At 41.2% G+C, this 27518-nt stretch overlaps 1 protein-coding gene across 1 annotated transcript in view; it reads left to right on the plus strand.

Moving 5' to 3' along the window:
* The first annotated feature begins 9215 nt into the window (after positions 1–9215).
* GTF2A1L (general transcription factor IIA subunit 1 like) overlaps positions 9216–27518 on the plus strand; it is an 82129-nt gene continuing 63826 nt past the window's right edge. The window contains exons 1-2 of the mRNA XM_062209419.1: positions 9216–9236; positions 11752–11872. Of these exons, the coding sequence (XP_062065403.1) occupies positions 9216–9236; positions 11752–11872 (142 nt within the window). The remainder of the gene's footprint in view (positions 9237–11751; positions 11873–27518) is intronic.

Below are 27518 nucleotides of genomic sequence, written 5' to 3' on the forward strand. Positions count from 1 at the left end.
CTGCTTTCCCAGCCATAGCAGAAAGCTGGATTGGAAGTGGAGTGGGTGCCCATATGGGATGCTGGCACCATGGGCCACTGTGTTGACCTCCAAAAACTGTTTTTTTAAGGTTAAAATAAATAGGATTAAGATTCCTCTTAGGACTCTTGCATCCCATATCGGAGAACCCCCAGGTTCAGGTCCTGGTTTGGCTTGTGATTCTAGTTTTCTGCTAATGCGCACCCTGGGAGGCAGCATGTGCTGGCTCAAGTACTTGGGTCCCTGTTACCACGCAGGAGACCTAAATTGAGTCTATAGCTCCTGGCTTTGGCATGTCCCAGCTCTAGCTGTTGTGGGCTTTTGGGAAGTGAATCAGCAGATGGGAGAACTCTGTCTCCTGACTTTGTCTTTGAAATAAGTAAAAATAAACATACCAACATTAAAAAGCAAGGAGATGATCAAAGTAGGATTTCTTGAATCATATGGTTTACTGATGTGTTAAGAGAATTTCTTCCTAATGTTTAAAGAAGGGAGGAGACTGTCATAAGAAAAATTCACAGGAATACATTGATAGAAGAGGTACATTGAACGGCGAGACCCAAATTCTTAAAATCTAGTTGCTGCATTAGGACGGAAGCTGACCTCTGTGGAAAATGAGGTCTAATTAAAGCATGAGGTGTATCCTTATACACATGTTTCTTTGGAGAGGTTGCTTGAGTAACAGCAGAGATCTGTGATGACAGGTGAGGTCCCTGAACCAGCGAGAATGATGTCAGTGTCGGCTGGTGAGGTTCCCGAGGTGACCCCATAGGCTAACAGCATGGCCCCGCATAGCTTGAGCTGTTGACTGTCCATCTTCAGGGAAGTGGCCGACAGAGAGCTGCCTGCCACAGCCCATGCTCTCAAAGTGTCTGTCAAACTTAGAAGTTCACGCGTGCTTTCAAGTCCAGTGGTTGAGGTCCATAGCTCATCTGTGAGGTCTGAAACGATGCGATAGAACCTTCTTGAAGGGAGGGGGGGTGCACTCCAAGTTCTTGCCACAGCAAAAACGTATGTCACTCACACAGCAAACGAGGTGAAAGTGGAATAATTTCAAAGTTCCACGATAAGGAAAATTCACAACTAAGAAGAGTAAACTTCAATTTTTATTTATTACTCAAATACATTTCATATACAAAGTAACCCAACGCACTTAACAAATAAAAATAGATCTTGAAATTCATGCTCTAATTTACTCATCCGGATTTAAAGGCTAGAGTGAAAACTCACATGATCACACAGAATGAGACGTAAAGTAACCGGTTACATTTCGTCATCACTACTATCACTGCTTGTTATAATCTATGGTTTAAATCCAAGAATATGTAGCTCCCAGAGGCATGGAGACACAAGCTGTGCCTAAAACAGGTTTGAGTCATTGTAGAGCAGTGTGAATGCCCCACAGGAGTACGTGTATCTGAGTCCATGTGTGTCAGGGACCCAACTGCATAACCGGAGTCCTTAAAATTAACGCCCATGTAAATACAACATTTGCTAAATACTGAGAAATTAACATGTGCTGGCTCGAGTCTTTCATAGGCAATATTAAAACTGAATGGTAATTGCAGTGATTTTTTTAGAATGTCCAACAATAGAAAAATTGAGGGGGAGGTAGAGTATTTTATTGTGGACATTGCTCAGAACTGTCAGCATGTGGTGGTAATCAGAAGCAGACTGCCTTTTAGTTGTTTTAGAATTGTGTCAAATGCGCAACAGACAATGCATCCCATTATTGTCTGTGCCCAAGGCTGACTGCCTACACTCCTGTCCTTGGCACCCCACTGGCTGGTGGATGTTTCTGCATATTGGCAGTGATCCAACAGTGAGAGGAAAATTAATGATGCGAGGGAGAGAGTTGACTGCTAGGGCCATGTCTCTATCTCTGAGAAGACAAAAGGAGATGGCACCCAAGGTACAGGCAGTGCGGCTGGCTTAGAGCACAGACGTTCACCCCTGCACAGGAGGGAAGCAGAGTGTATGGGACAGATGAATACATGCCTGTATCCCCCACGTATTATTTCTTAGCTTCTTTTCCAGAAATGGAACCAGATTCAGAGCCTTTCCGTTGAGGTTCCCACATCTTTAAGGATCTTTACAGTTGACTGGCTTTGATTTTATTCTCTTGAAAATTCTGGTCACATCTTTCAATATGCTCTGTGCTGGTGTTAACCCTGAATACTGACTTTACTGACCCAAACGAGGGGGTTGCTATGATTTCGAGACCAAGACTGTCCATTTCCCCTAACAGAGAACAAATGGTTAAGGTAGCCATGGCTTGGGAAATCTGCCCAGGTTTTTTCTCTGCTCACAAGGCCGGGAGCTGCTGGGTGCAGGTGGGAGGTGACACCTCGCTGCCATGCTTGTCCTTTTCTGCAGAGTTTTATTTTGATATTTTCACATCTCTTAGAGAGAATTCCACCCAAAGGTCCTCAAGAGCCATGAAAAGGACAAGGAAAGAGCATCTTTGAACAGTGCCATTGTTAAATGCCAAGAGCCTGCCTCTCCAGTGGATAATTTTGAGATATTCTGAAACACTTTTCAAAGGTTTGCTAAGTGCCCATTGTGGAAAAGGACAGATCTATATTAAACTCACGCTGTGATCAGAGACGGCCTTGGGTAAGACGGTGAGTGCTCCAGATCCTCTCCCTCCCCGGCCCCCTCGGGCTCCTGGGGTCTCCCTTCTCTTGCTGTCTGCTGTATGTGACTGAATGCAGGGAAAGTCACTTCCAGCTTGGGATTCTTCCCTGTGGCTGTCACTTCTGCTGCAGGCTCTTCACACAGAGCTGCTTAATGGCTGCTTTGCCTCCAGTGTGGCCATCCCCTCAGCCACCTTCACAGTGGCTGCAGCCACTGGGGACACATCATCCGGCCCGCGCTCACCAGCCAGCCTCAGCTTTTGCCACAACTTGCTTGTTCTCCATCCCTGCCAGACTGAATGGGTCATGTTGCCTCCAAGCCATCCTGTTGTCAAGGCTTGAGCTTGGGCTGATGGAGGTGCCCTCTATCTGGAATACCCTTCTGTTGATCTCGGGAGCGGGGTCCTGTCCCAGGACGCCTTCCCCGCTGCCGTTTCCCCATGCAGGTTGGGTGCCCCTCAGAAGGAATTTTAAGTACTGATGCCATGACATTGTAGCTGCGTGTTTTTCTTCCTTTCTGTATTGTCTGGGGTTTATATTGCAGTGGCTCCGTCCACAGTGGTTTTTCTCATTTTCTGGGAGGAGGCTCTACAAGGGTGGTGGCAGGTGATGGCAGCAGCACTGCCAGGGGTAGGAGACTGCTTTCTTGGCCAGAACTTGAGATCTATGTGATGAATAAAAACACTGCATGAGTGAGTTATAGGATGAACTGAGATCAATGCACTGTTTCTTCCAAGGATAGTCTAATCCTCCCTTCCCTCCCAATAAATAAGCTAAGACTCTATTCTATGCAGTCTACCAGTAAATTCAAATCAGTAACATTTAGTGGGTGCTTTGCATACTTGAGTACTCTTCTAGAAACTTATGGGATACATGAGAATGAATAATACACAGTCCCAGTCCAGTCCTCAAGAAATTTAAAGTGTATCACACTTACAGTTACAAATGTTCTTTTCTTAATAAGCATCCATGCATTTTCAAGAAGTGAGGAAGATGAACATGTTTGTCTTAAATTTGATATAACCTTGTTTATAAAAGCTGCTGAAAGTGCAGAGGAAGTAATCTTACCTTTTAACATCTCCTATGTGCCAGGGACCATGTTTTCTCACTTAATATCCACCCTTAGATGAAGTAGGTATCTTGTTAAAGATATCTTGGAGCCATTGTGTAGCTGCTGAAGGTGTGTTCCTGTACTTGAAACAATGCCAGGTGCTTAATTTTCTTGACCTATCCACATAAGGATAAAACGTAAACCCAAGTGGAAAAAAAATTCAAATATGGAATTACTCATTAGTACGCCAAGAGTGAACAAGTAGAGGTTAGTAACCTATTTATGTGGCCAGGGCAATGCTAGTGAGCAAATGGAACTGTTCATACCATAGAAGACTTAAACTTATGGGACTGTAATGTCTTCCACCTCCAAAGCCCAAAGAAAAACACCATTTCAAGCAGCAGTAACAGGTGAGAATGGGGCCACCATGATCTTCAGTGGTGTTTGGATGGAGAAGAATGGCTCTTGTCGGAAAGCTTTCTACCTTGCTGCCCCTATCATAGTCCTTTGGCTGGAGACAGCAAGCTTTGCTTGTCTCTGTCTTTTGGTGTATTTGGGTGGCCAGATTCTCTTGCATTCCATCTGGGATCAGGCAGAAAGGAAGCCAGGGAACTCACTGCTGTGTCATTCTTTCAGTTGTGAGGTTCCTAACTGGTCAGTTCTTCTCTTTACCTTTTAGAACTGTATGCTTGCTTTATATGTAATGTCCGGCATTTTGTACTCTTCTTAGTGTAAGGAATAGAAGAATTGTATCCACTGCATGTGGTCCCTGCTTCTCTTGATATCTGAAGCACCAAAGCAACCACAAAGAATACTCAAGATACAACCATTTGGCTCTCTCAACAATGAAACAAATTAGAAAGGAAGGAAGGGAAATCCAGTGATTGTAGGAACAAAGCTGGTTGGTTCTCTCCCAATCACAGCCTTAAGTTCAGATTATTGGTCTTTATCAACTCCATCTTCTTTAAATGGAAATTTAGGTTGCAGGATTAATTGAAGACAATGAATATTATCCTTGCTAATATTTCATGTTCATGTGTGATTATGGTTATCCACATTATGATTAAAGAAATGAAAATATAATCACTTGTTAGCTAGGAAATTACTGAATCCTTATCAAGACCCTGAGGAGAACATTAGAAAGTAGTGATGGGGAAAATTGTGTTTGAAGTCACTCTGCATACTCCCTATGAGCTAATGATGATCAGTAATTTCTGTATGTACACAATGTATACATCTTTTGAATATTAAAACATCTTGAAACAGGCAGTAATGTGCTTTTTTGTGATTTATTTATTTATGTGAAAGTCAGAGTTACACAGAGAGAGGAGGAAGGTAGAGAGAGAGGTCTTCCATCTGCTGGTTCACCCTCCAACTGACTGCAATGACTGGAGCTGTGCAGATCGAAGCCAGGAGCCAGGAGCTTCTTCCGGGTATTCCAGATGGGTTCAGGGGCCCAAGGACTTGGGCCATCTTCCACTGCTTTCCCAGGCCATAGTGGAGAGCTGGATTGGAAGCGGAGGAGCTGGGTCTCGAACTGGCGCCCAAATGGGATGCTGGCACTGCAGGTGGCGGCTCCCGCCCGCCATGCCACAGCACCGGGGCCCCATGATGTGTTTATTAATAGTGTCCCACTGTGTGGACAAATAGCCAGTTGGCCATGGCATTGCATCTTTTAGTCACTTTAACTGAAATCATGTTGGGGTGGAGGGAATGATTCACCTTGGTGGAATAGCATCTAATGTTCAAGGAATGTAAGTTGATTTCTGAGCCGTATTACAAGATGGAAAATGTTACCAAAGCACAGAGAATACGTCAATCAGAAGTGCCAGCACTGTAACCGTTTCAGAATTACAGGATGAGGCCGAGAGGACCTGGATTTTCATTTCCTGGATGTGAAGGATGAAACAGAGCTGGAGAAACACGATACTGCTGGGTTTAGTGCATTGGTTGCAAAATGTTCAGAAACTAATTATGACTATTTGCTGCCTCAAGCCATATGCTCAAACACTTGTGTTTTTCATTATTGGTAAATATACTTAGGGTCTGCACAGTTACTGAAATACCCTGCATTGGATTGTAAAGTTTACCCTGTGAAAGATCCTAGGCTATCTCAAAAATGTGTTTTAAATGTTCTTATCCAGAACAAAAGGAGGCTTCACAGATGCACCTTTTCTCTCAATGAGCAAAACGAAGTTGTTTCTTCACGTGTGGAGTGGTCTCCCTGAGACCGCCAGGCACGAGTGAGGGCCAACAGAATGACAAGATATTAATCTGATCAACATTTGCTTTGAAGTTATAAAACATGGTGTTGGTTGCCAACGATGTGCTAAATACAGATTATGGTCTCTAAACAAAGCCGGAGGAAAGGAAAATCCGATGCCATCTCTGTGATGGGTGGCTGGGGAAGAGCTAAGCCTTGATGCAGGTGTAATTTCAAAGTGGGTACTCAGATAAGGACCGAAGCTCAGCATTCCTTTTTTTGTTCTGTATTTACTAGCATAAAAGAGACTCACTGCGAAATTGCCTCACTGAGGCTCTGGGATCTTGAAATTTCAATTTTAGCATCCAAAGTGCTTTTGTGCATGCAACACATTTCCCTTTTGAGTTTGAAAAATTGATGAAAGAAATGTGACCATTACATGACTGTAACAGTCTGCTGATTTCATGACAACCTGGGGCCAAAGCTATCCAATGTCAGTCTATAAAGATTCCTTTACATACTTTTCAAATGCCCTTGTGACTGATGAGGATGTTTAAGAAGTTTTACATGCTGGGGTTACAATGCGGGAAAATCAAGCCTCACCTAGTCATAGTCCAATCAGAGAATGGGCCCTGTAGAAGTTATCTCTTGCCTTACTGCAAATTATTCCAGCATTTAATTACTTAAAATGGCAAATATTTGTTATCTGACCCAGTTTTTGAGTATCAGGAATCTGTGAGACTCTTGGAGGATGGTCCTGGTTCAAGCTCTTTCACAAGCATGCTGTTGAGCGGTCTGTCAGGGCTGTAGCCAGCTATCAGCTCAGATGGGGAAGGAGCCTTGCCCAGGCTTATGTGATCAGTAGCAGATGTTTCATCCTTGCTGACTGTGGGCTACAGTGTCCGTTGCTTACCACATGGGCCTTTCTACAGGATCCCCGAGTGTCCTCCAAAGTGAGCAATCTGAGAGACGGCAAGAGCCCAAGAAAGAATCTACATTTATAATCTTGTCTCTGAAGTGAAATACCATGGGGCCTGCGCTGTGGCACAGCAGGTTAAAGCCCTAGCCTGCAGCCCCAGCATCCCATATGGGCACGGGTTCGAGTCCTTGCTGCTCCACTTCCGATCTTGCTCCCTGCTTTGGCCTGGGAAAGCAGTAGGAGGTGGCCCAACTACTTGGGCTCTTGCGCCCGCATGGGAGATCTAGAAGAAGTTCCTGGCTCCTAGCTTCAGATCAGCTCAGTTCTGGCCGCTGTAGTCATCTGGAGAGCGAACCAGTGATCGAAGATCTCTTTCTCACTGGCTCTACCTCTCCGTAACTCTGTCTTTCAAATAAATAAAAATAAATATTTAAAAAGAAGAAGAGGCCGGCGCCGCGGCTCACTAGGCTAATCCTCCGCCTTGCGGCACCGTCACACCGGGTTCTAGTCCCGGTCGGGGCACCGATCCTGTCTCGGTTGCCCCTCTTCCAGGCCAGCTCTCTGCTGTGGCCAGGGAGTGCAGTGGAGGATGGCCCAAGTTCTTGGGCCCTGCACCCCATGGGAGACCAGGAGAAGCACCTGGCTCCTGCCATCGGAACAGCGCGGTGCGCCGGCCGCAGCGCGCCTACCGCGGTGGCCATTGGAGGGTGAACCAACGGCAAAGGAAGACCTTTCTCTCTGTCTCTCTCTCACTGTCCACTCTGCCTGTCAAAAATTTAAAAAAAAAAAAAAGAAGAAGAGTGATATTCCACTACTTCTGCCTTATTCCATTGGTCAGCTACACCATGGTACAATGTGGGAAGGGATAACTCCAGGTTGTGAACAGCAGGAGGCAGGGGTCAACTGCAGGTTACAGCATGACCTGGCTACCACCACAGGTCCATAGCAGATTTTCAACTTGGATTCACCTAGAACTTGGCTTAATGCATACGTCCTCTAATGATCATTGTCTATCATCAGGAAGGAATTACAGCTGAGCCTGTGAGTGACCATTCAGATAGACACCAAGGGGCAAATACAAAGCTGCTGACATTTCTCTGCCAATGTAGCATAACGTCTCTAAACCTGCATATCTTAAGTTTACTGAGAAATAAAAATTCAACTGTTAGTCACATTTTTATGGGTACCAAGGTCCAAAGCTAATTTTAAAAATATGCATGATCCACAGTATAGCCCTGAGAAGAGCATAATAAATATACAACGAAGTAAAATAAAACAGTATGCTGTCACAAAAGGTTAGGGGATTACCAATCCCATGCATTTAGGGGTAACGTTTTAAAACCTTGCTATGAAAAAGATGGAAAACAAGATGCCTTTCAGCTTTCTTATTTCCCAGCTTGAATAATTTAATTGGATTTCATAATATCAGTAGGAATCAATGACTACTTTTCTATTTTGGGTGAATAATAAGTCACTTTGAATACTCTTGGTGGTAAACTGCCAGGTAGAGAGACCTAGCCATTAAAAATTACCATATAAACGTCTTGGCTTTTCGTAAAAGAAATTTCCAATAGTTTTCAATTTAGGAAAGTTTCTTCAGGGTGTCTTATAAATCACCTGCTTGAAACTCACAAACCCTACGGTACCCGACCCAGGCAAAGCAAATACAGAGAAACAGAGTATAAATAGCTTTTCTGCACTTACAGGCACAGGTAAATACACAGACAGCCAATTTAAAACCCCACAGGATTTTTAATCATCCAGTAGCTTAACCATCTGGCTAGGTCAAGACCCGTCTTGCAGGCAAGACAGGGTGCTTAGGAGGGCTGAGTGCCCGCAGAGATGACGTCGTCTCTTCTCCACCTGTTGAGATCACCTGTCCCTCCCTGCCCCCTCGAGTTGTCGCTTTTCGGCTCGGTGGGGTGTGGCCCTAGATGCTCAGCGCCTCAGGCGAGGGCCACTGCTGGTCCAGAGATGGCTATTCCGCGGCGGAAGGGAAGCCCCCTGGCTGACCCTGGCCATCTAGCACTGGTTTCCCACTTCGCCCGCATTTCATCCTCAGACTCCCAGGGGCGCTAGCTTTTACGCCTCCCAGGTGACTTTCAGGCGCAAAGCCGAGACGCTGACAGGATGGCGGGTCTCCTTTTTGGCGCTCATCAGGATCACCTGGCGCTCAAGCCGCAGCGCCGGGCCCAGCCCCCGGCCCCTCCCCACCCCGGCCCGCGCCCTCGGTCAGCAGGGCTCTGCCCTCTCTCCGCCCCGACCCCGCGCCCGGCGTCCTCCGCGGTTGCGCCCGCTGCGTGCACCGCCGTTCAAAACGGGCCCGGCGTTCTCGGCGGCGGCCCGCGAGCTGCGCAGGCGCGAAGGGCCAGGCGCTGGGCCGCCGTCATGGCCTGTGTCAACCCTGTGGTAAGGCGCACCGCGGGCTGTGTGTTGAGGGCGCTTCCTGGGACTCCGGTTCATGGCCGCTGAAGGCCGCACACCCTTTTGTGCCCGCTTTGGCTTTCATGACCCCCCCTCCTCGGGCGCTGGGGCGCCTCACCCCATGTTGGACTGGAAGCCCAAGGGGGCCAGTAGTTCTGCCGGAAGTGGGACCCAACCCCAGCTGGAGAGCAGGCCTCCTTCCTGGTGCCCTTGGTTTGGGTTGGGGTGTTTAGAAGGGGGACTCTGAAACCCTGCTGATTCTCTAGAACATTCTCAAGGCCGATTTAGCTTGTTGGTGACAATGCAGTGTACTAACCCGAGGTGGTAGATACTGTGCTCCTTCGTGTCACCGCACCGCCATATTTTTAAGGTCTTTCCCCAAAGTGTTACTACTTTACTGCTGAAGTGCGCAGCCTGCTCACCTTACCCTTTTGCTCCTAAGGGGTGCCTAAACCTCACATTGAGAATTTACAGACTTAATGGCTCTTGGGAGGCCCTCTGTCAACCTTAATAAGTGGAATCAAAGAGAAAAAGCAAAGGATTCGTCTTTATTAGTTCGTCTCAACAGATTTCTCATTTCCTGGAGGACAGTGTGCCTGCCCAGATCCGTGTGGGGGGTGTGTGCTTTAAGGTGCATGTACATATGCACCATAAAACGGTCCAGATTTACGGATCTGTCATTTTAATGTGCATCCACTGTATGACGTGTTTTAAGATATGTAAAGTACCTGTACTTGAACGTCAGCTTACCAGGTATGCCGGTGTACCAGGTCAGGAGCGCCAGGGAGAGGGCATGCTATGTGTTTTGAATAGGGAAGAGGTGCAGATGGACTTGTAGACTACTCATAGTTTTAATAAAGACGACAGGGAAAGGAATATAAAGTCTTAACTGTAGTTCCAGAAGAGAAGGTATGTTAGCTTTCTATTTTGCTTTTGAACAGTTGTGTTCAAATGGGTTCTTTTTGACTACTGCTGTTAAACTCTGAGGGCAGATCATAAAGATGTTTTTAGCCCTAGGAGATTTTTCCTCTAGCTTTAAGTGTGATCACACTAGCTGGGACTAACACTGAGGCATCAATTTAGTTTGCCTTTATCAGACTAAACCATTTTAGAAGAAGCAAGTAATCTAGGGGCACTTGGTCTTAATGGACACGCTTAGGAACAACCTGTTATTTAAATGTTACTGATTGGCCTATTAATAGGCTTACTCTGGATAGTTAGAGAGATTAATGTAACATTTAGCTACTCTTAGCATGAATAGGATTATTTAGAGTATTTTCTGGGCAATGTTAAGAAGCAGTCCTAGAATGCTGTAGTTTTCATCTTGGCCTGATTAAGCAATTTGAAAGAAGAGCAGCACAACTAAATTTCTGTTTTGCCACTAAATATCACGTTACTTCAGCTGGGTCATTATTGTTAGCATAGTTTAACATTGCCCTTCCGTAGATTTGAGTGACTTGATTTCAAATGCCTCTTTTTCTGTTGATGTAACAAATGTCTAACCTGGGTAGAAGTCTGCTTTATTTTATTTCGTGACTTGTTTTTACCAGGAAATGTTTTAGAATGCTATTTGGTCTCTACAGTATGCACCTTGTGGAAGGAAGGGTAAGGTTCTTTTATGCCCTCAGTTTATGTTAGGAAATCCATTTTGGTGCAGTTGGACTTCTACTTGACAATGGTTCAGAATATTTTTTGGACTATATATTTTGGAAGTGGTACAGGCTTTGATTACCCCTGTATTATGGCTTGGAATTTATTCACATTTGTGGAAATAATATAAAGAGCTCTAAAGTTCTTTTGGCCACTTTGAGTAAACAGTAAAGTGAAAACAGGTTTATTTCCAGCTGCTTTAAATTAATTTCCCTTTTAAAAAAGAATTGAGAGGTTAAATACTGACACTAGCCAAATAACATAACCATTACCATACATCTTTACAAGATTATGGTTTCATTTCATTGTAGCTGAGTTGTATTTCAATTCAATAGGCTGGGATTATGCGTCTGAAGCTACACAATTTGTGGAAAACTACGACAATACTGGGAGTAGGAAGTACATAGTAAAAATCTCTATGGTGGGTTTTCTCTATAGATTACAAAGATTAGAAAGTGTGCAATGCATGTCTTTTAAGACTAAACACATTTGAAGAATTTAAAACTGTATCATTTGCTTTTATGTAGCCTAAACTTTACAGATCTGTAATTGAAGATGTAATTGAAGGAGTGCGGGAACTGTTTGCTGAAGAAGGTGTAGAGGAACAGGTCTTAAAAGACTTAAAGCAGGTGTGTAGACAATACAAGTTTTCCTATACTTTTGTTTTTTTTTCCAGCTTAAACCAATAAATTATAGTTTTAACTCCTCCGTTATAGTTTACTGCTTTCCCATGCTTTGTGCCATCACTGACAATTTAAATTTCAAAAAAAAAAATAGAAGAAAATATCATAATGCTTTTTTTTTTTTTTTTTAATAAAAGCACCCCTCTGCCTCTTTCTCCCCTTTACAGCTCTGGGAAACCAAGGTTCTGCAGTCTAAGGCAACAGAAGACTTCTTCAGAAACAGGGTTCACACGCCTTTGTTCACCTTCCAGTTGCCACAGGGCTTGCACCAAACATTGCAATCAACAGGTTGGCTGTAATTAGTAAACGCATGCTATTCCTTCAGAACAGATTCTCATTTAGTGGTGATTTTTAACTAAACAGGGTAATGTTAAGGTGAGAGGGTGTGGACCTCAAAACTTTGCATTAAACCAACACATCCTATGTAATTGATTTAAAAACTCAGCTTGTTCAAATTAGGTTAAAAATATTTCCAAAGGTGAGGAAATCTTACTTTGGAGGAATAGTTTGTGGCCTTTGAGGAGCACCTGTTGGTTATCTTAGAGTGTCTGGGTTTCATAAAGAAGCAACTCTGCAGCCACTGCTGTGGGAGCAGAGGGAAAGGTGTGTGCTTGTTCATTCTTTTTCTCTTACTTTTTTTGTATATAATGGATCCATTTTGTACTGGAAGCAAAAATGGAGAGTTAACTAGAATAGGGAGCTTATTCAGGCCACCCCCTGTTTGGAATATATAAAATGATGGCAAGAAGTTGACCATAGGTATTTTTATCCTTGCTAAAATACCTTATCAAGGTATTTAATCCTTGTTCTTAGTTTCTATCGAGTACCCTGCTTTTAAGGGACACAATTTGTCCGTATTCTAACAGGAGATAGAATTCATGCCATTCTTTCTAGCCTTTATTCCTTGTTTTTCCTTCTTATTCTTTTCATGCTCCTGTGTGTGTGTTTGTAGATGTAAATAGTTGTGTTTTTTTTTGGATTTAGTATTTTAGAGTGATGTCTACAATAAGTGAAGGTAGATTGGGGATCAATTGTCAATTAATTGTCTTTTTTTTTTTTTGCATGCTTGGGAAAATTTACATGAGAATTACATGGGCCACAGTGAAGAGAAAATAGTAAGGCCGCCTCTCCTGTTACACAATGGGAGAATAGAAGCATGGCAGCAATAATATCTTCTAAAAATGAACTAACTTTTATCTAGCACTGTGCTTATAAAGTGTAAGTTTGCTGTATAAGAGTTTGATGTGGCAGTTCTTTTTTTTTGTTTGTTTTTATTTATTTTTTTTAACTTTTATTTAATGAATATAAATTTCCAGTGTACAGCTCATGGATTACAATGGCTTCTCCCTCCCATAGCTTCCCTCCCACCCCCAACCCTCCCCTCTCCCTCTCCCCTTCCATTTGCATCAAGATTCATTTTCAATTCTCTTTATATACAGAAGATCAATTTAGTATAAAGATTTCAACAGTTTGCACCCACATAGAAACACAAAGTGAAACATACTGTTTGAGTACTAGTTTTAGCATTAAATCACAATGTACAGCACATTAGGGACAGAGATCCCACATGAGGGGCAAGTGCACAGTGGCTCCTGTTGTTGACCCAACAAATTGACACTCTAGTTTATGGCGCCAGTAACCATCCTAGGCTGTCGTCATGAGTTGCCAAGGCTATGGAAGCCTTCCAAGTTTGCCGACTCTGATCATATTTAGACAAGGTCATAAAAGACAGAGTGAGGATAGTAACCAATGATCCTAAGAGTGGCATTTACCAGGTTTGAACAATTATACAGCATTAAGTGGGGAAGAGGACCATCAGTACACACAGGTTGGGAGTAGAGCCATTGGTGGTAGAGTAGAGGTTGTGATTACGAAAGAATGAGGCCCAAGTGCACTAGACAGGGTCTAGAACAAAGGACAGAGTCATTATTAGAGGAGCTAAGAAAGGTGCTGTCTAAGCTACAAGTAATTTTTCTGATTGAGAGGCAAATAGAACCTGATAGAAGGGGCTTGATAATCTGGTGGGCTTTAGGCCTTGTAAATTCAGAGGCCCAGACCTATCTATCTCTTCACATGGGGTATATCCTAAAGGAGGTGTGAACCTCCTAGGGGAAGGCACTCTGTTGACTTTCATTACTTGGCTGGCCTGGGAGGAGAGCTGGCCAGGTAAAGGCAGGTGGCATCTCTAACAAGAAATTTACAGTTCTGCCTGCAATGTTGCTGACCCTACTTGACCATCCCCTCAGCTGCAGTGGTCACTTTGGAAGTTGGGCTGAGTGAAGGGCTTTTCAGCTTAGACCCAATAAGATCTGTGGCTCTGACCTGGGCATCCTTCGACTCCAGGGCAGGTCCATTTCCAGTGATCCAACTCTTGGCAGAGCTGCCAGGGCTCTTCACAAGCTGACTTCTGCTGAAGCCCAGGCTTACCACATTGAAAGCCACTGCAGTGGACTGGCCTGTTGGGTCTCCTTGAGGGCAGATCAGTGTACAGATCAGCCATTAATAGGCCTGCCACCCATTGCTTCTGATGCCGAGCTTTCTTTTCCTCCTGGTTTGTGTTAAAGCAGACCAGAGGATGCAAGTCAAGGGAGTGCCCGTGTCCCATCTCTAATCTTCGGTGGCCTGAACTACAAGTCTATAGTCACAGGCATGTTCTGTAGTAGTTTTTCTAAGGTAGACAATGCCCATGAGGAAAATTATATTCTCACTTTAAAACTTTCTTTCCCTTTGGTCTGAAAGGGAGGTTTTTTCTACTTACTGTATACTTCGCTGATGGAGAAGTGAATCTAGCTATGAGATTATTATTTAAGTTCTTATTTTGGCTATGCTATTACAGAAAAATGTTAGCCATCTCTTTTATAAGGTCTAAAGATTAAATTGTGCGTCCTACAGATTCTTTTCTAATAGAATTAGTTTCCTACCTTGAAGAGAATAGAGAAATGAAAGAACAAGTTGGGCTTAGAATAGAGAAATGAGGGAGCAAGTCCTAGATCGCTTGCTGACAATAGCAATATTACATGAATACTTAGCAAACCTTTTCAACCATTAGATAACAACTTAAGAAAACATTTACCAGAAGGTCCAATGCCTTCTATAAATTTTAAGAATCATGTATTTGAAAACACCTCTTAAATATCTAACATGGTGTAGTTTGTTTAGCCAGTAAACTTAAGCACAACCATCTAAAATGTTTTTAGTTTCTTTCTACCAACACGTTTAAAACATATGATACACAGATTCAGGTCACACAAATTAAAATGTATCTTTGATTGATTTTAGCAGCTTAAATTTATGGACAATCTTATCTATAAGCCATTTAAAATAAAACTCTTAATAAAATTTCCCCATGTGGACATACAGTATGTACACAATATAACATAGCATAATAGACCAATATAGCAATTTTAATAATAGCTTTTAAAATCTTTAACTCTTTTTGTAGATTGCCAATTGATTTGAATTGCTTTTTGTTTTTAGTAACCTCAGTTAACCATACTTTCTCTCAGTTGGTACTGTTAATACATTATTGGCTTCATCTGTTTACAGAGCCATCCCAAAGTACTGAATACAATAAAAGTGGCTGGAAAAAGTCCATAGGAACCTATAGGAGGACAGCTAAACACAGAACCAACAACGCTTTAGTTTTATGAGCAGCACATCATATATAACTATGGATGACAAAAGACTTTAAGTCGCCATGTTTAAAATTATAAACTCATCAACCAACAAGAGGCACTTGCTTACTTCACAGTATTTTTGAAAGCACCTGTAGGATTTTACAATTATTTAACCCTTTAGGCCTCTGGGGCTTTCTCATTAAGATAACTATCATGTCTAGTAACACAAGATCATTAGACTTTTTAATTCTCAAACATTTGTATTAATAGCATTTTCCATTATAGAAACTTAAAGTTTGGTACCACATCACATCTTGACAGTCCTTCTAATATAATCCAAATAGACTGATTAGTTGGTGTCTCTATAAGATGAGAGACATAGGTCCTTCAATTTTTTCAGTTGGGCCCAAACTGGAAAAACCAAAGTCCAGGATTTACTGGAAATTTTAGAGACCAGATTGTTTGAAACTTTGATTTTTTGAATGCCTGTCAAGAATGCCAAGAAGGCTCAAAATCCAAAATATCTGGTTGAAATAAGATTTCTTAAAATCATGACATAACATAGACCAAATTTGATCATTTTTACAAGGTGATTATTCCAATCTTTGAAAATAAGCACATATTTAAATAACCCTTAGCTCTTAATAAAAATTCAGCTGTTTTTGAACAATTAGAATTTAACAGACATCAAGAGAACATAATAGATTAACACATTGATTTAACAGAGCCTCAGAGTTTAATTCTATGTCAAAGAGAAATTGAGCTTCCTGTGATCTTTTGCTGTGAGGTTTCCTTCCTTTACCTTCTTTCATATTGGTGACCATGTTTCTGTGTTTCTGTGTGTAAGACATCTTTAAGCATCTTTTGCAGGGCAGGATGAGTGGCAACAAATTCTTTCAGTTTCTGTTTGCTATGAAAAGTCTTAATTTCACCTTCATTCACAAATGAGAGCTTTGCAGGATATAATATTCTGGGCTGGCAGTTTTTCTCTCTTAGTACCTGGCCTATGTCTTGCCATTTCCTTCTAGCTTGTAGGGTTTCTGATGAGAAGTCTGCTGTGAGTCTAATTGGGGATCCTCTGAGAGTAATCTGGCGTTTCTCTCTTGCACATTTTAGGATCTTTTCTTTATGTTTCACTGTGGTGAGTTTGATTACAACATGTCGTGGTGAGGATCTCTTTTGGTCATGTTTATTAGGGGTTCTATAAGCTTCCTGTACTAAGATGCCTCTGTCCTTCTCCAAACCTGGGAAATTTTCTGCTAGTATCTCACTGAAAATGCCTTCTAATCCTTTCTCCCTCTCCATGCCTTCAGGAACTCCTAGAACCCGAATGTTGGGTTTTTTAATAGTATCCTGTAGATTCCCTACAATATTTTTTAGATTTCTAATTTCTTCTTCTTTTCTTTGGTTTGCTTGTTTCCTTTCCTGTTCTCTGTCTTCTAAATCTGATATTCTCTCTTCTGCTTCGCCCATTCTGTTTTTAAGGCTCTCTAATGTGTTTGTCATTTGATCTATTGAGTTCTTCATTTCATTGTGGTTTTTTGTCACTATCACAGTTTCTTGTTCCACTAGTTGTTTCATTTCATTTTGATTCCTCCTTAAGATTTTATTTTCATGAGATTTTCTATCTTGTCCATGAAGGATTTCTGTAGTTCAAGAATTTGTTTTTGAGAACTTCTTAATGTTCTTATCAATTTTTTGAGATCTGCTTCTTGCATTTCTTTGATCTCATCACCTTCATAATCTTGAATTGGGGTGTCTTTCATTTGGGGGCGTCATAGTGTCTTCCTTGTTCTTGTTAGCTTGGTTTTTGCGTTTGTTGTTTGGCATGTTGGAGATATTTGGTTTCTTCACTGTGGTGTTTTTTTCTTGTTACACTATGGCTCTATATTAAGTGGACTGTCTGCTTTCAGTGGAGTCTTAGAGGCTTGAGATGAGTGTGGACTGAGAGCCGTGTTTGGTTCCTCAGGGTTGAGGGTGTGTCAAAGATGACACTCCCAGGTTAGGTGTGGTAAATCTCTTTTTTTGATTCAAAAGGGAAGTAATTCCGCACAGCTGAACGTAATTGGAGGTAGTTAGCAGGCAAATGATATACCCACAGGAGCCAGAGATCAGAAGCTCTTTCCCAAGGACCACACAGGGAATCTGTGCTGCCCTCAGTGTGGGCTCCAATTCTCCTGCAGTCTCCCACTGGGTTGCCAAGTTAGATCCTAATCTCCTGTTATTTCACCCCTCCCCCCAGAGTCTGGTGTTTCTGCTAGGCTCAGGGCCGGTGCAGACCTGAGGTCGCCCTGCTTATGACGTATGTCCAAAATGGCGCCTGCTCTGTCTTGCTCGCCTTTGAGAGGTGAGCGGAGAGAGAGAAACTTGTGTCCGTATCGGTCACTATTTTTATTTTTTTCCTCTCTCTCTTCTAGTTAGCCTGGTGAATTTTTCCCCACGGAGTTTCAAGCCTCGTTCCCTCTAGCCTCCTCTTTCCGCTTGCTCGCTGGTGTCTCGGGCTATTGAGGTTCGGCTCACCTCGCGTTCCAGCGCTGGTGTGTTGAGTCTGCCACTGGTGTCCCGAACTTGGTCTCCCACGCTCTCCACGCAGGTCCACTGTGAATCACTAGTTCTGGAAGAGTTTCCCCTGCTGTTTCATCCCCTACTCTTCCTTGACCCTGCAGTATCTCCACTTATATTAAACTTTCTCTCCCCCTGGACTAATAGTGTCCTCCCTGCCTATTCCGCCATCTTGCCGCTCTCCTCTGATGTGGCAGTTCTTACAAAGCGGACACGTTGAAACTTTTCACCAGTGGAGTTTTCGGCTGTGCTTTAATTTTTTAGCTTTACTGTTTTTTCCTGACATCCTTTTTACTCTGTCTAAATAACATTCTTTTGGGCTTCTGTTTAGCTCTTACTTGCTGAAAAACCCCAAGGATTCTTTTTCTTTAGGGTTGGCATGAGAGTATGGTGCTGTAGAGGAAGAGATTTGCCTGTCTTTTGTCAAAAGCATGCTTCACACTGCTCAGTCACTTGAAATTGCAATACTTGATTTCACCGCAAGGTGGTAATATTACCAGTGCTTTAAATCACAAAATAGTTTTCCAGCTGATGTAGCTAGCTGATTTTCACTCAGCCCCTTATTCTTATTCTGTGTCCTTAGACGTTAGAATAATAGAAATAATTATGTTGTAAGTAACCGTTTTTCTCCTTATTCTCTTCTACATCATTTGTAATGGAGGAGATTAAGAAGGAGTACATGTATCCTTTAAAAGTACATTGCAGGTCTTGTTCCTATTTCTCTCCTATTCTAGAAACCCTACAATAAGATCCTTGGAATAAATAGCCCCATAAAATTGAAACACTTCTTAATTATATCTTCTCATGATATGCTTTTAAAAGCCTGATTAAAATAAACTTCTACAACCTTTTTCTCTTTTGATAACATGCAAATTCAAGGTACAATCAAGTCATTTGCCTTTGTCTTTTCTACTTTTACAACTTGTTTGCTCTACCATGTTTTCTTTAACTGTCTTGTCTATTTGTTTGGTAATTGCCTTTTCCTTTAGTTCTCAATTTTCTGGGTTTCAGGACCCCTTTATACTTTTAAAAATTGAGGACTCCAAGGAACTTTATGAAATATGGGTTTTAATTATTTACCACACTAGAAATTAAAACTAAAAAAACTAAAGACATTTTGATTTAGAAGCAGGAGTTTAGCCAAGTGGTTTAGATGCCTGTATCCCCTATTTGAGTATGTGAATTTGCTTTCCGGCTCCAGCTTCTAACTCCAGTTTCCTGCTGATGCAGAACCTGGGAGGCAGTAGTAATGGTTCCAGTAATTGTGTTTCCACCACCCACATGGGAGATTGCCTTCCTGGCTGGGTTCTTCAGCCTGGCCCAGCCCTAGACATGGTGGGCTTTTGGGGAGTGAACAGTGGATGGGATCTCTCTCTCTCTCTCTCTCTCTCTCATTTCTCTCAAATTTTAAAAAGATTGGTTAATTAAAAATCTGATTACATGTGAACATAGTATAAATTTGTGAAGAATAACCATTTTTCCTGAAGGAAAAATATTTGGTCAGAAGAATGGCATTGGTGTGCTTTTCTGTTAAGTCTTGTTAATTTCTGGCTTAATACAAGACAGTTGGATTCTCATATTAATTTCTTACTTAAAGCTTATTGTATGTATTAAAAATATATGTCATATAGTGGAAAAGTTATTGTAGCCAAGCAAAAATTAACAGATCCATCATTTCACTGTAATCATTTATTTTAACTACAGCAAGAGCACCAAAAATCTTTTTTATTTAAGGAAAATGCAAACTTCATGCATTTAATATATACACCCCTCTCTCATGCATACTCCCACCTTTTTTCTTTCTCCCTCTCCCTTTCCCATTCTTCTTTTCACAAAGATCTATTTTCAGTTAATTTTTTGCTCATAAGATTAACATTACATTAAGTAGAGTTCACCAATAGTATGAAGAAAAAATAAAAGAACAACAACAAAGAAACAAGCAAACAAGAAAAACATTGTTCCTCAACAGTCAAGACAAGGGCTGTTCAAATTCATTGTGTCTCAAGGTGTCTGTTTTGCTCTGATTACCTTTAAGGTACACTATTAGTTACCACAGATCGGAGAGAAGTTATGGTGTTTGTCTTTTTGTGACTGGCTTATTTCACTAAGTATAATGGTTTCCAGTTGCATCCATTTTGTTGCAAATGACAGGATTTTACTTTCTTTTTTATTGTGGTGTAATTTTCCATAGTGTATATATATCATAATTTCTTTATCCAGTGTTCAGTTGTAAAATCTTTTTTTTTTTTTTTAAAGATTTGTTTTTTTGAAAGAGCTGGAGAGAGTGATATCTTTGTTCCACTGGTTCACTCCCTAGCTGGCTTCAATGGCCAGGGCTGGGCCAGGCTGAAGCCAGGAGTTTCATGCAGGCCTGGGTGCAGGGGCCCAAGCACTTGGGTTGTCTTCTGCTGCTTTTTCCAGGCCATGGACAGGGAGCTGGATCGGAAGTGGAACATCCGGGACATGAATCAGTGCCCATACAGGATACAGGTATTGGAGGTGGTGGCTTTACCTGTTACACCACAACACCAGTCCCTAAAATCCATTCTTTTAACAAAAATCCTGAGTATAGGATGATATTTGGCACAGCCCTCCTGTTGTGCATTAGTCTCCAGACTTGCTTATCGTTCATGTCTGCTGCTTTGTATTTTTTGACCTGTATCTCCACATTTCCTCCCCTCCTGCCTCTGGAAACCACTATTTTAGTTTCTCTGGTATTCCACGTGTTACTTATTTATCTTAATTTCTTTAGATTCCACATATAAATGAAATCATGCAGTAGTTTTCTTTTGACTTGTTTCAGTAAGGGTAATGTCCTCCAGATTTATTCATGTTGTGGCAAATAGTATAATCTCCCTTATATAAGCCAAATAATATTCTATTTTGTATATAAGTATATCTACACACAGAATATTCTGTGTATAAGTATATTCTATATATAAGCATATGTATATATTTGTTCCTCTATGACCATACACTTGGTTGTTTCCATGTCTTGGCTATTATGAATGATGCTGCTGTGGACATGAGAGTGCAAATATCTTTATGAGTAATGATTTCATTTCCTTTGGGTATATACTCATAAGAAGGATTAGTTACATACTGTTTTCTTTAATAGCTGTAGCATTCTTTTTTTTTTCCCCCAGAGAAACCTTTTATTTAATGAGTACAAATTTCATAAGTACAACTTTAGGAATATAGTGATTCTTCTCACCATATATGCCTCCGATTCCCAGTCCCATTCTCCATTAAGGTTCATTTTCAGTTAGCTTTATACACAGAAGACCAACTCTATACTAAGTAAAGATTTCAACAGTTTTAACACACACACACACACACATACACACAAACCTGAGAACAAGTTTTACAGTTAATTCTCATAATACAACTCATTGAGGACAGAGGTCCTGCATGGAGAGTAAGTGCACAGTGACTCCTGTTGTTAATTTAACAATTAACACTCTTATGTATGCCGTCAGTGATCACCTGAGGCTCTTTACATGCGCTGCCAAGGCTAGGAAGCCTTTTGAATCCACAGTCTCCATCAGTATTTAGAAAAGGCCATAAGCAAAGTAGAAGTTCTCTCTTCCCTTCAGATAAAAGTACCTCCTTCTTTCCACTGGGGTCTCTCAGAGATCCTTCATGTAGGACAGTTTTTGTTTAGCCACAGTGTCTTGGCTTTCCATGTCTGAAATGCTCTCAGGGGCTTTTCAGCCAGACTAGAATGCTGTAAGGGCTGATTCTGAGATCAGAGTGAATAGCTATAGCATCCTACAGTGGTTGGTGAGTAGCACACAAGGAAGGGTTCCTTTTTCGCTACACCTTGTCAATATTTGTTGGCCCATTTTGATAGGAGCCATCCTGTCCAGTATAAGGTGATATCTCATTGTGGTTTTATTCCCTGAAGATTAGTGACATGGAACACTTTTTTCATACATCTATTGGCCAATTACAGTTAAAAATTTTTCATTTTATTAGAGAGATAGCGATATCATCCATCCACTGGTTCATTCCCCAAATGACTGAGATAGCCAGAGTTGAGCCAAGCTGAATACTTCCTAAGTGGGTGGCAGGGAACCAAGTACTTGAACCAGTGCACTGCCTCCCAGGATGCATATTAGTAGGCAGCTGGATAGGACGCAGAAGAGTCAAGACTTGTGGAGACACCAGGTTGGTGGAATAGGGAGGGAGCTTACTGCTCTAGTCTAGGGGAAGATAGTTGTAAAAAAAAAGAGGTAAATAAATAAATAAATTATTTTAAAAATGTGGAGAGAGTACTCTCAGGGAAGAGTTGGGGAGAAAATGGCAGAGGAAACTCCACGCAAATTAGAAGGACACTGTGGATCTATGTGAAGGGTGTGGGTGTGCACAACTCAGGACCCCAGCAGCTGAGAGCCTCAGGACCAGCTTTGGAGAGGGAGATGAGCCCAAGCCACTGGTGATAGAGTTGTGGGAAGAGCCTGCTGTGAGTCAGGTTTGGAGCCCCGTGGGGGACATTATAGCTCCCAACCTAGAGGAAAAAGGGGGCACATTTCTTTTTGACCACTTGGCACCAGCGTTCTATAACTAGCTGAGAGGGGGTGGGTGCCATTTTGGACACATGTAACAGGTGTGCCAGCTTTTGTCTGTACAGCCAGCAACCAGTCTAGAGGAGATGCCTGAGTCTGGCTGGTAGAGTTGACAGGGCTAGGCGCTCGTGACTGTGGGAGCCTTGTGTCCTGAGACTATTTTGAAAACACTGTGGCTGTATGTGAGAGTGCAGGGTGTGTCTGGGTCTTTGGGTAGTCACTGTGGGTGGCTCCACTCAATTTGGGCTCCTTGATTCCCTGGAGAGGGTCATTGCTGTGGGATCCGTGCTGCTCACACTGAGGACTGCATAGATTCTTTGTGTGGTTCTTGTGGAAGTGCAAATGTTATACCACTGGGTATAACATTGGTCTCCTTGGAGAAGAGGAGGTGAGACTATGCCAACAGAGCAGATTAAAACTCTCCTCTGATTTAAAAAGATTTTTTTTTTTTTTTACAACACTCGGTTGTTACCTTGGACCCTCCTCTCATCCTGCTGCACTGATCAGAGCTACCTGGCCGCACCCAGCACACACCTCCAGGTGTTCAGTGAAAGAGCAGACACTCCACTAATCCTCAGAGCCGTAGTCCGAAGATATAAGCCATCACAGGAAAAAAAAAAAAACAAAAACAAAAACCAAAAACCCAACAGGTATCTCCACAAATGCCTAAAGATAAACGCAGCAATTCAGAAACAATGAGGAAGAGGACACTTCAGTACTAGAATGTGAAAATGAAGAGATTGAAGAAATGCCAGAAGTGGAATTTTAAAAATTGTGGGATTACTTAGAGGTAATCAGAAGCAAATCCACAAATTAAAGAAATCCATGCATGACATGAATGAACATTTTCCCCATGAAATTGAGATTTTAAAGAGAAATCAAAATGAAATACTGGAAATGAATTCAATAGAGCAAATAACAGAAAAGCCTGAACAACAGACTCAGTGAAGCAGAAGAAAGAATATCCGAGTTCAAAGACAAATCTCTGGAAATTTTGCAGTCATCTCAAAAAAAATTTAGAAAACTTAGAAACAGTTGAGGAACAGTTTTTTTTTCCATACTGTTTGTTGAACTCTTTACTTAGTATGGAGTTAATCTTCTGTGTGTAAGTTTAATGAAAGTAGATTTTAGTGTTAAACATAAGAATGAGAATAGGAGCGGAGGGGGAAGAAGGGTGGGAGAGTGGGTGGAAGGGTAGGTATGGTGGGAAGAATCACTATGTTCCTAAAGTTGTATTTATGAAATGCATGAAATTTGTGTACCTTAAAGGTTTCTGGGGGGAACCCCCTCCCCACACAAAAAGAGTCAGGACTTGAACCCAGGCACTCCAGTATGGTGTCCAAGCAGTATACTGACTACTGTATCAAATGCCTTCCCCGTATTGGTTATTTTTATGTCATTTTTGGAAAACTCTTCAGATTCTTGCCCCCATTTTAAAATTGGGGTGTTTCCCCTGCTTTTGAATTGTATAACTTTTATATTTTGGATATTAACCATTTATCAGATAAATGGTTTGCTGTCAATCTGTAGACTATCTTTGAATTTCTTGACTGTTTATTTTGCTGTGCAGAGCTTTTTAGTGTGGTGCATATTCCCATTTATTTTTATTTTGTAGCTTGAGTTTTTGGCTGTTTTACTTGAGTCCTGGCTGTTTTACTTCCGATCCAGCTCTCTGCTGTGGCATGGGAAAGCAGTAGAAGATGGCTCAAGTTCTTGGGCCCCTTCACCCTTGTGGGAGACCTGGGAGAAGCTCCTGGCTTCTGGTTTTGGATTGGTTCAGCTCTTGCTGTTGAGGCCATTTGGATAGTGAACCAGCAGATGGAAGACCTCTCTCTCTGTCCCTTTGTAATTCTGCCTCTTAAATATTAAAAAAATTTACTATGTGTGTTTATATTTGTTTCTGGGTTCTTTATTTTGTCCCACTGGTCTGTGTGTCTATTTCTATGCCAGTGCCATACTGTTTTGATTATTAGAGCTTTGTAATATAATTTAAAATCAGGACGTGTGATTCCTTCAACTTTTTTTTTCTCTCCAGATTGCTTTGACTGTTCAAGGTCTTTTGTGGTTTCATATAAATTTTAGAATTGTTTTCATTTCTGTGAAGAATACCATTGTAATTTTGATAAGATTACGTTGAATATGTATACTACTTTGGACAGAATGGACAATCAATATTCTTTCAGTCCGTAAACTAGGGATTGATTTATTTCTTCTTCAATTACTTTCATCGATGTTTTATCATTTTCACATCTGAGGTACAGATCTTTCACCTCGTTGGTTAAGCTTATTTTTAAGTACTTAATTTTTTGATAATGCCATTGTAAATCCCATTGTAAATGGGATTATTTTCATTTTTTCAGATTGATCATTTCTGTATAGAAATGCAAATAAGGTTTGTATGTTGATTTTGTATTTCACTGAATTCATTTATTGTAACAGGTTTTCACAGAGCCTTTGGGGTTTTCTACTTAGAGGATCATGTCATCTGTGCATGGAGATAATTTTACTTTTTCTGATTGGTAGGCTTTTTGTTTTTAAAAAATTCTTTTGTGGTGTGATTGCTCTTGTTGATACTTACCAGGTCTGCTCAAAACAGAACTGTAACTGTTTGAAAGTCAGAGCGGGAGAGGGAGAGAGATCTTTCATTTGCTGGTTTACTCTCCAGGTGGCTACAATGGCCAGGGCTGAGCCAAGCCAAAGCCAAAGCCAGAGCCAGAGCCAGGAATTTCATCTGGGTCTCCCATGTGGGTGGCAGGGGCCCAAGGACTTGGGTCATCTTCTATTGCTTTCCCCAGGCCGTTAGCAGAGAGCTTGATAGGAAGTGGAGCAACCGGGACATGAACTGGCTCCCCTAGGGGATGCTAGCGTCTTAGGCAGTGGCTTTACCTGCTATGCTATGATGCCAGCCCCTGAAATCTAATGTAATTAATAATTCTCATGTTATCCCAAGGCTCCTGTGTTTGCTGTTGTTTTCTTTTTCCTTCTTTTTTACATTCAGCGATGGCTGTGGAGAATACAATGATACTATCAAGTTTTGTGCTACTGCCTTAATTTGTGCCGAGGTGTTCATCATTGATTTTCACATCATCAGTGCAAATGTCAGTAAAGCAGAGAAAAAACAGTGAGCAATGGAAAAGGCATATATTGTGTTGGTGTTATGAAAGTATTTTTAACCTAATGAATGCCCTGAAAGGGTCCTGGAGACCTCTGTATTTGCACGTTACACTCAGGACTGTTATTGTATGCTTAAAATGACTACACATAAATTGTAATTCACTTTTGAGAGAGAAGTGGGATTCTGTGATTAGTTGAGAATGACAGGTGTCAACGAGGCCTGTCCTGTGCCAGCTTGAGTGTGTAGTCACCCTGTACTCGCCTCCTCTCTAAGGGGCTTCAAGACAGCTTCTGCTGTATGGTTCTCAGTCACTGCAGGAGGCAGGCAAGGGCAGACCAGGCACACTGAGGCTTTGTTTCGGCTTTTTATCCTTGAGTATCAAAACTCCTGCACTGTTGGTAAAAACAGGATTTCCAAATCATATGCTAAGTTCTTAAAATCTGTTAGAGATTTCAGCATTGTTTTTGGTTCTGTAGTTGAGTACAGGGTTACATTACTTCAGTTTGATTTTCAGGAGATAACCGTATACTAATGAATCGTCACAAAGAAGAAATAGGCCAGTTTTTATGTGTGTTGAATCATATAACTCGCATATTAAGATTTGGAATGGTTCAGAGGAGGAGGAAGAATTGTGAAACTATTAATGACACAGTGTATCAAAGGATTTTTGATGGTGGATGGGGAAAATACACTTAAGAATTTGAATGTTATGATACCATATCAACATATTATGTCTTAAATTGTGTGTGGGATTGAATTTTTGTTATACTATGAAATTTACAGTTTGTGAAATTTAATACTTCTAGAATATAATACATAAAGACCAAAACTGACACTCTTAGTTTTAGCAAAAAGCTCTTATTCAGCTGAAACTTGGTTGGTTATTAAAGCTATCTTAAATATTAAAAATATGTTTCAGACACACTTAGTGGTATAGGTGTATAATGTGAACATACAGAAATGGTGCATTACACATAAAAATGTAACTTGTTTAGTATGGAAAACAGGAGCTGCGTGAAACTTCACTATAAAACTGATAGTTGAGTGCTTTTATTCTGATGTCTATACGGAAACTTTAAAACCTCTCTTATAGCTCTGTTAGTTTTTTTTTAAAGACAGAATTATCCTTTGAGATTTATTGTAAGGTATTTAAAGGAGGAGGATTGTTGCTATTTTTCCTCAAGAAATTCTTTTAATTGCTTGAGACAGTGTGTTAACAGATTTTTGTTTCCTCTCAGGCTATGGCTTAAGCTGTGGCAGCTTAAGCTTTGCTCACTTCAGCTAATTAAGACTAATACCATTGTGTTCCTGCCACTCCACTTCTTTCTAATTTAGCTTTTCTAAAAGAATGTCGGTTAATAGGCAAAGCCACAGATGAACAAAGGATAAAAATAATTCTGTGCTTCATTAACCATCAATCTGCAGCCTCATTTCTGTTGTCTTCACATAGAAAGAATGATTGGTTTAAAAATTTGCTCTTCTGAGCTGTTTGTTGTGTATGATGGAACTCCTCCAGCCTCAGAAATTGATCTTTAGGGCAATTTCCCCTAATGCAGTATGTGAAAAACAGGCCACAGTAAACATTACATTAAAACATGTCTGCTGGAAAGTTCTTGGTTTTGTTAAAGAAAAGAGAAAAAAATATCCTAACAATCATGTTTAGCTAGGTAAGGTTAACCTGTAGCATGTAAGGTTTATAGTTGTATAGCTCAACTGAGATGCTTGTACTGTAGTTACTATTCTTTGTACTTATTGTTTAAATGAAAGTTTATCACAACCACTTTGTCAACCTTTTAGATGTATTATAAATGTAGGGATAGTTAGCATACAAAATTGGCAGATAATAAAAATGATGGATGGGATTGCGCCTTTAATACAGGTTGAATTGGCATTCTCCTGGGAATTTGTTCTCCTATATTTTTCTTAGTAGTTATACTTTTTTCATTGCAGATACTTTAGGAAACATGTTCTTATTCATTTGTTCCTGAAACTATATAGTCATGTTTGCTTACTTGGTCAAAGTACTGTAACTAACTCTTCATGAAATGAATGAATTGAAATTTATTTTGAAC

This window comes from Lepus europaeus, chromosome 13, assembly GCF_033115175.1.
Source record: "Lepus europaeus isolate LE1 chromosome 13, mLepTim1.pri, whole genome shotgun sequence".
Lineage (NCBI taxonomy): Eukaryota > Metazoa > Chordata > Mammalia > Lagomorpha > Leporidae > Lepus > Lepus europaeus.